General features: G+C 41.2%; 1 protein-coding gene across 1 annotated transcript in view; it reads right to left on the reverse strand.

The window, feature by feature from the left end:
* The window catches only part of LOC111975528 (mitofusin-1), a 28,439-nt gene extending 22,886 nt beyond the window's left edge, over window positions 1–5,553 (reverse strand). The window contains exons 1-4 of the mRNA XM_070447706.1: window positions 5,400–5,553; window positions 4,421–4,557; window positions 4,150–4,285; window positions 272–434 (exon numbers count right to left, since the gene is read on the reverse strand). Coding sequence (XP_070303807.1) covers window positions 272–434; window positions 4,150–4,285; window positions 4,421–4,541 — 420 coding nt within the window. The 5' untranslated portion in view covers window positions 4,542–4,557; window positions 5,400–5,553. The remainder of the gene's footprint in view (window positions 1–271; window positions 435–4,149; window positions 4,286–4,420; window positions 4,558–5,399) is intronic.
* Window positions 5,554–9,379: the final 3,826 nt, after the last annotated feature.

Consider the following 9,379-nt stretch of genomic DNA (forward strand, 5'->3'; position numbering starts at 1 on the left):
ATGTTTACCTGTGCTTGTCCTGATTGCAATAACCTTATCTAGACTAAAGTTGTTTAATGATTAATTGCTTAGTCAGAAATCAAAACGTGACTGTGAGGGTACACTTTGAGTGGTAAAACGAGTTAATCATCTTCAAGTAACTCAATCAGGTAGCCCAATTCCAACCTCACTGAGGATGTATTGCCTAGTATATGAGTGGTAATAAGAGCTAGCCTAATCTTCTAATGCATCTAGGCCTAAGCCAGTATATCCACATCTCCAGTGGACTTACCTTGATGCTCTTCTCCTCCTCTGAGCCCTCGGTCTTGAGGTAGGCGTGGTCCGCGTCCGTGCCCTCCACACTCAGGAAGCAGTTGGTGGTGTGACCCATKCCACTGGGCAGCACCCGGTCCCTCAGCATGGCATTGACCACTGTACTCTTCCCATTACTCGTCCTAGGCACAGAAGATCATGTAAGAGGAAGTCTAAGTACCTTTCTTTTACCTCATACATACAATCTCAAAAAATGTCTAATCAAATGATTGGTAACTTTTATTATTATTATTTTATTAGGTATTTTTCTTAAAACTGCTTTGTTGGTTAAGGGCTTGTAAAGTAAGCATTTCACTGTAAGGTGAAGATTACCACACCTGTTGTATTCGGCGCATGTGACAAATAAGATTTGATTTGAATTCATTATTACAGAAATGTTGGTCAGATGTGATTTACTGGATTATGAATAGGCAATTATGTCATGATGAATCTTGTCAAATAGCTAGTTTGTATGTATACAGAGTGGTAGATTACCACAAAGGTTGAGACTTTTCAAAAATAGGTTTGGTTTTGTAAGATAAAAGCCTGAGGGAGCGGAGCAGTTTCAATGCAGGTGTGCTAGGCTTGGGCAATATACCATTTATACCGTATATCGTTGCATTTCGAAATACTGACGGTATGATTTCAATACCGTAAAAAAGAAAGTACTTTTTGGAGGAGTGGAGGTGCGTACTATGCCACTGCCTGTAACAATAAGTTAAGTATATCTATAAGAACTCTAAGACTCTAAGTGTCACTCTAAGTGTCAAATAGCTAAGTGGCTAGATGTCAAGAGAAAGCTTCTTGGTTAACAGCAGAGACATTCAATACCCTCCTGGACCGACCAAGAGCCCCGAATAAAACATTTTGTGCATCCCCGCATAAAAATAGCACACCTTCTGGTAATACCGTATACCCCGGTATGAAAATCTGGATACCACCCATCCCTAAAGTCAGTGCCGGTCCTTGCCATTCTGCCTCCATAGGCAAGACCAAAAAATGAAACCCCTCGCAAAACTAGAATAGTCCCAGTAAGCAAAATGACGTTGAAAAGACGTCTAAAAAACGTATTTTCCAGACGTTGAAGAGGTTCAATTTAGGTTCTGAATGAAAGGTGAAAAGGTATTTTCCGTATGTTTAAAATACATATTTTCTAGAATGTTGAAAGGCATATTTTCCGGAATTTGAAAAATACATATTTTCCGGAAGTTGAAATCAGGTTTACTTTTGGTACTGAAAGAAAGTTGAAAAGAAGTCATTTATAGACGTCTATGTTTGGGCCAAATTAAGGCTGGTCCAGACCGGAAAAAAATCGGAAACAAACATAGACATCTATGATGCACCGGACCAAAAATCTATGTCCGTGGACATTGAAATCAAGGCTGGTCTACACTGCACCAAATCTGAACTAAACATAGACCTATGATTGGTTCAGATTTGGTCCAGACCAGACCAAAAACCAATGTCCATGGATGCGGAATCAAGGCCGGTGCAGAACTGCACCAAAAAAAAGACGTTGAAAAGGCATCTGTCCGTGCTTACTGAGGTGTAGCCTAACATGTCGACATGCAATGGAATTTTGTGGTAGACCCATCATTTGTAAAACAGGCCATTGCATTGGCTTTATTAGTCCTGATTCTTGTGACTAATCAATTTGGCTATTTAAGCACTGAATATCAGCTACACAACTTTATCAGGAGAAATCGCAAGCCGATTTGCACAGTGGGAATAGCAAAAGTATTTTATTTTTACAAATTTGAAACCCCTGATCATGACAATGAGGTGAAACTCCTGGACAACAGTTGTGATTGTCCATTCCATATTGTCCATTTTACTTTGACCTGTCCTGTTTTTAGGATATGTTGCTTTGTTAACATGACAGCAAATTTTTTTGTTGTTGATTGAGCGCCATTTAGGTTAGACTATTTGATCGGAGAAACCTGCATGACGTAAAAAGTGTCCGTGTCATTACATTGTCACACATTTTATCTCCAGCCTGTATGCTACAGAAAAGGCCACATACTCTTTCTACCATTTCCTATATCTGCTACATGATTTATGTTAGATAATTTTTGGACTGAACGTTGGTGGAGTGCTGCAGAGATGCGTCTCTCCAACAGCACCCTGGAGAGGCATGCTGGGAACGGACAAGCAAAACATTTTGTGCCCCTTCCTTTGACAAAGTGGGCACTGCTTATCAGAGCGCTCACCTAAAAAGCGCCTTGCCACTAGCTGAGAAATTGTTGTGGTTTTTGTGCAGAATTGTGAGGTTTTATGTGTTGTTGGAGGTACGTCTTAGTAAGTTTAGCTCAGAAAATGCCGCCCTCGTCAATCTGCCTCCAAATCCTGCCTAATGAGCGGGCCGGCCGTGCCCAAAGTGTGCTTCAATAAACCAGCAATAAAAAGGAAACTGGGTCGCACGCCACATTTTCTTCATTATCCTCAATTAGCAATGCTGAAAGCGTGGGAAATACGCATCTACTACAGTACAATACAGTGCTCTGTATCTTAACTGATTAAAAAGCAAAACTCTATGTCATGATGCATTGATCTCTGCTTAACTGTGGCTGTCTGTTATCTACCCATATTTATTTTCTAGTCTCTAAGCTGTGTACTACGGATTTGACAAATGGATCATTTTGCTTCAAATTAAAAATGGCCAGAAAAAAATCTGCGTCAATTTACAATGCGGAATAATGGTCCGATTACGTATGTATGACCGCTAAGGCAGGGCAATTAAGTTATATCTACCACAACCCTTTACAGACATAGAACGCAGCTACAGTAACATTTTGATTGCGACAATTGATAACTTTTCAGTCTATTTTAAAAAGTGCTGCATCAGGTCTGTACATTTTCAGACAGTAGAATTCTGCTCCAGCGTAAAGTCATTTTTTTCATGACAACAATAAACGTTGCTGACTGATGTGCTGCTGTGTTGTTTTTTTATGGTATGGTAGCTAGATGTGTTTTATTTCTACAAATTGTTTCGGTAAATCACAGTATTTAACAAACTTTAAAAGTACTTTTTTGGGAGGTAGTGGTCTGGCGCAGCAGCTTACAATTATTTGATTGACAGTTCTGGTTGCCTATTGATGGACTTTAGTCCTGCTTCAGAAGCGACATTCCTTTATAGATAAGTAAAAGGTCTGTTAATATCACCAGAGGTTTCGTGTCCGCATTTAACAAACTGTAGTGTGGCCTACCTTAACAGACAGACAAACACACCGTTTCCAAGGCATTTTCAAGCAGCCACATTAGATTATGTCTGAAAAGCGTAATTGATACAGTCTACCAGTAGCCTACTATCATTTTATGAGGCAAAAACAAAGTAGGCTACCCTGTGCTCACAAGACTGGCCCGAAGACATCGGTGCCATGATGTCTAGGATATTCTAGGATATTCTACACACAACAGACCAAAGACTGAACACACACTTGCATCATTAGCAGACAGGCCAGCAAGAGGGAGAGAGGCAGAAGAAGGCAGAAACGTACTCATATATTTTGGTARTCTGCATCTCACAATGGCTTGTCTTGCACGCCTTGCAAATTCACCAAGTAGCMTTAAGTTTGCCTCTTCSTCTCTGGTTTCATTTGAATTACACAACTTCCCCAARCCWTTATATCCTATCGGCTATAACACRGAAAWTAATATGTTTTGTGATAACTGAATTGTGATTTTAATTAAGTGGGGAATAAAACAAACAAACCAAAAATTGGATACGGTTTTTTACTTAAAGTTAAGGATCCCAACGTTGTTTAAAATGTTCAAAACCCCTGCTGTGTACACTAAACTCAAACTAAGCACATGCAAAACGGTGGAGAAATCAAAATGCATCCGACTACACTTATTTACCTGCCAAAGAAGGCCACCTTCATGTGTCTGCGTGCCAGCACATCTTTGATAGTTTGCAGTTTGCCAGCATAYGCCTGAATCTGCTCCTGTTGGTCACGACTTGCAATGTTCTCCAAGGCTTCATTCTGACACGTTTCTGACAATCACACAAGGAAAAGTGAGACGAGAACAGTGTTCTCAAGACATAAGAAAAAGCACTTTCACATGTATTAATTAGCYTACTTTGGAATTGAAATGTTGCCAACATACCTGATTTACTATACACACTCACCTTCTACAAACGCTGAGCATTCCTTCACATACTYCAGCAGTTGCTCAAACACATCACTGATCTTCTTTTTGGCCACTACAAAGCGTTTGAGTGGAGAGAAGTTCCCCTGAGCTGAATCCATGCTTCAGCTTTCTGATCTTGGAGAAAGCATGCAAATTACAAAGGTGGAATGTTTGTCATACTTTGTGCACTATCAAATGGCACCTCATATAGAGCTATACAATACAGACATGTCTGTTACTTGACATATTCAATAGCCCTAGTGTCCGAGTATGTGCCTTAACCAGGACAAATGCTAGAAAGAGCATATTATCATTACTTTCCCCAGGAACACACAGCTTGCTAAGTGAAATGTAGACCACAACACAACTTCAAAATAGCTATAATAATTAAATGTCAACATTCATGAGTCGTATACATGTGACTATTCATTACATGTACGTGGAGAAAACGTGCTTGCTTCCCAAAAAAACGTGCAACTATTGTTGTGTTATGAAAGCTATAGACTGAAGTATGAAACAGTTGGCTAGCTACTGTACTTGTCTGGCTAGCAATTTTTTTTTTAAACACTGTGGTTGGCTACAAAACATCTCATCAGTAGACAACATTACCAGTTAGTTAAAGCACGAGTAAGTTAATCGTACACCGGCAAGACAGATATTGTATGACACATGTCAACAAACATCTTTAGCTGAAACTGGCTAGCTAACGTTAGTTAGCTACTGTATACTAGCTAGTTGCACCGTTAGCTAACTAGCTAGCAAGTAATTAGCGGAAGCAAACTACCCAAGAGTGACATTTCTTTACATAAACTGTTATTTGTTATATCACATTACTAGCTAACTAGCAACTTCGTGTATTATTGAAATTCATCTGTTTTGTAACGCGTGTCATGGCATGGTCTCGTGTGTCAGGTATCTACTGTAACGTAGCTAGCTATTTCATGTATAATTATGTTAGTCCATTGAATTTCCCTTACCACAACTTCAGGCGAGATGACCAAAGTTACCTGTTCATACCACAGACAGGGGTAAATCCTCTTGCCGACAATGAATAGTCAATATTTGGTAAAGTTACTAAGGTCGCTAGCTAACCTTTCATCTGTAATTTCTGTATCAGACAGCAGCAGCTCTTAGCAGCCAGGGCAAAGGGGCGGGGCTACAGATCAACGCGTTCATGTGTGACAATGAGTAATCCAATCAATGGCAAAAAAAAAATTGACAACCCCTTAGTGTACCCTCTTCCAGGGTTGCCAGGTCGGAATAACATTTCTAGCCCAATGACCAAAAAACCTGYCCAAGAGGACTGACAACGAGCCCAATTTTTTTTTCACAGAAAGTGGGGAGTTCCCATAGTTATACAATAAAAAAAATGTATTGAGCCGATTGAGAAGGAATATCGTTGTAACTTATAACGTTAAAAGCTAAATTCGGTTTCCCACAAAGTAATAATTATTGCAAGCTATGACATGACATAATAAAGAAATTTGAATATGTAGAAAGAAAAAATATAATTTGCCCTTATTAAACTCCCCAAATCATTTTCCATCCATGGATGTCTGCTATTATTTGGCACTAAGACACAAGGGGGTATGGTATATGGCCAATATACCACTGCTAAGGGCTGTTCTTAAGCATGACACAACACAGAGTGACTGGATACAGCCGTTATCCGTGGTATATTAACTATATACGTCAAACCCCTGGGGTGCCTTATTGCTATTTAATACAACCGTCCAGTGTCTATTCCACAAGTTACCACCAGCTAAATCTATTACTTTAAAATGCCTATTTACTCTGTTCCATCTAACGGTGCAATCCACTGTCTCATCAGCCCAGGCAGRGAAGTTATAAACTTGATCTCCACTATAAAAATCATCTAGACATTATCTCACATTTCTTTTAGACTAACATTTAGTTTTCAACAGCGGAGATTTGCATAAACCTCACTGTCTGCCTCCGACATTTGCAACATTGTTTCAATATTCAAATTCCTTCAAATTCCAACGCTCAGTTAAGAAGTTTTAGATTGTAGTAGTTATTATAGCAATTATAGGACTATTTCTCTTTATACCATTTGTATTTCATATACCTTTGACTATTGGATGTTCTTATAGGCACTATAGTATTTMGAGCCTAATCTCAGGAGTTGATAGGCTTGAAGTCATAAACAGAGCTGTGCTTCAAGCATTGCTAAGAGCTGCTGGCAAACGCAGGAAAGTGCTGTTTGAATGAATGCTTACGAGCCTGATGCTGCCTACCACCGCTCAGTCAGACTGCTTTATCAAATATCAAATCATAGACTTAATTATAATATAATAAACACACAGAAATATGAGCCTTAGGTCATTAATATGGTAAAATCCRGAAACTATCATTTCGAAAACAAAACGTTTATTCTTTCAGTGAAATACAGAACCGTTCCGTATTTTATCGAACGGGTGGCAACCCTAAGTCTAAATACTTCTGTTACATTGCACAACCTTCAATGTTATGTCATAATTATGTAAAATTCTGGCAAATTAATTACGGTCTTTGTTAGGAAGAAATGGTCTTCACACAGTTCGCAACAAGCCAGGCGGCCCAAACTGCTGCATATACCCTGTCTCTGTTTGCACTGAACGCAAGAGAAGTGACACAATTTCCCTAGTTAATATTGACCTGCCAACATGCATTTATTTTAACTAAATATGTAGGTTTTAAAAAATATACTTGTGTTGTAACGCTCTGGTGTCGGGGTGTGAAGTCAGACGCAAGAACAACAGAGAGTTCAATACGGTGCTTTTAATGCACAACGGCAAACAAATGTCCACACGGAATTACTGGGTTAACAAACAAATGTCCCATAACACGAGGACAAAACCCAGTCCAAAATACACTTGCATGAACGAAACAAACAATACGTTCATCTACTCCCGAAATCCAAAACTACAACTGAACAATCCCGCACAAAGAAGCGTACGGGCTGGCTGACTAATAAAGCCCAACTAATTAGAATCACCTAAACACAGGTGTAACAAATAAACACATAAGGAGGGGGAGGAAAAAGAGTCAGTGGCAGCTAGTAGGCCGGTGACGACGACCGCCGAGCGCCACCCRAACGAGAAGGGGAGTCACCTTCGGTCGGAGTCGTGACATGTGTATTGATTTTAAGAAGGGCATTGATGTTTATGGTTAGGTACATTGGTGCAACGATTGTGCTTTATTCGCGAATGCGCTTTTGTTAAATCATCACCCGTTTGGCGAAGTTGAAGTAGGCTGTGATTCGATGATAAAATAACAGGGACCGCATTGAATATATGCAACGCAGGACAAGCTAGTTAAACTAGTAATATCATCAACCATGTGCAGTTAACTAGTGATTATGTTAAGATTGATTGTTTTTTATAAGATTAGTTTATCATGACACAAGGTGAGACCCAGATGCAGACACAGGAGGCAGATGGTTGGAGTCTTTACTATCTTTGTTAATCCAAAAAGAGTAGGCAAGAGAATGGTCGTGGACAGGCAAACGATCAAAACCAGATCAGAGTCCAGGAGGTACAGAGTGGCAGACAGGCTCGTGGCCAAGGCAGGCAGAAAGGTCAGGCAGAAAGGTCAGGCAGGCGGGTACAGAGTCCAGAAACAGGCAAGGGTTAAAACTGGGAGGACTAGAAAAAGGAGAAAAGCAAAAAGCAGGAGAACGGGAAAAATACTGGTTGACTTGGAAAAACATACAAGACGAACTGGCACAGAGAGACAGAAAACACAGGGATAAATACACTGGGGAAATCAGCAACACCTGGAGGGGGTGGAGACAATCACAAGGACAGGTGAAACAGATCCGGGCGTGACAAAGTTTAATGCTAGGTAGCAACTTACCTTGGCTCCTTGCAGCCACAAGGTCCTTTTGATGTTGCACTCGCGTGACAGGTGGTCAGCCTGCCACGCAGTCTCCTCATTTATTGCAATGTAATCGGCCCTAATTGGCGTCCAAAAATGCTGATTACCGATTGTTAGGAAAACTTGAAATCGGCCCTAATTAAGTGGCCATGCCGATTAATCGGTCGACCTCTAGTTTCAAGCAAACCACCATAGTCTCTGTGCCCAAGAACATCAAAGTAACCTGCCTAAATGACTACCGACCCGTAGCACTCACGTCGGTAACCATGAAGTGCTTTGAAAGGCTGGTCATGGCTCACATCAACAACATTATCCCAGAAACCCTAGATCTACAGATGACGCAATCTCTATTGCACTCCACACTGCCCTTTCCCACCTGGAAAAAAGGAACGGGAGAATGATATTCATTGACTACAGCTCAGCGTTCAACACCATAGTGCCCTCAAAGCTCATCACTAAGCTAAGGACACTGGGACTAAACACCTCCCTCTGCAATTGGATCCTGGACTTCCATATGGGCCGCCCCCAGGTGGTATGGGTAGGTAACAACACATCTACCACGCTGATCCTCAACACAGGGGCCCCTCAGGGGTGTGTGCTCAGTCCCCTCCTGTACTCCCTGTTCACCCACGACTGCATGGCCAAGCACGACTCCAACACCATCATTAAGTTTGCCGACGACACAACAGTGGTAGGACTGATCACCGACAACGATGAGACAGCCTATAGGGAGGAGGTCAGAGACCTGACACCGTGGTGCCAGGATAACCTCTCCCTCAACGTGATCAAGACAAAGGAGCTGATCGTGGACTACAGGAACAGGAGGGCCGAGCACCCCCCCATTATCATCGAGCAGGTTGAGAGCTTCAAGTTCTTTGGTGTCCATATCACCAATGAACTGTCATGGTCTAAACACACCAAGACAGTCGTGAAGAGGGCACGACAACACCTGTTCCCCCTCAGAAGACTGAAAAGATATGGCATGGGTCCTACGATCCTCAAAAAGTTCTACAGCTGCACCATCGAGAGCATCCTGACTGGTTGCAACACGCCTGGTATTGACAACTGCTCTGCCTCC

This window comes from Salvelinus sp. IW2-2015, linkage group LG16 (assembly GCF_002910315.2).
Source record: "Salvelinus sp. IW2-2015 linkage group LG16, ASM291031v2, whole genome shotgun sequence".
NCBI lineage: Eukaryota > Metazoa > Chordata > Actinopteri > Salmoniformes > Salmonidae > Salvelinus > Salvelinus sp. IW2-2015.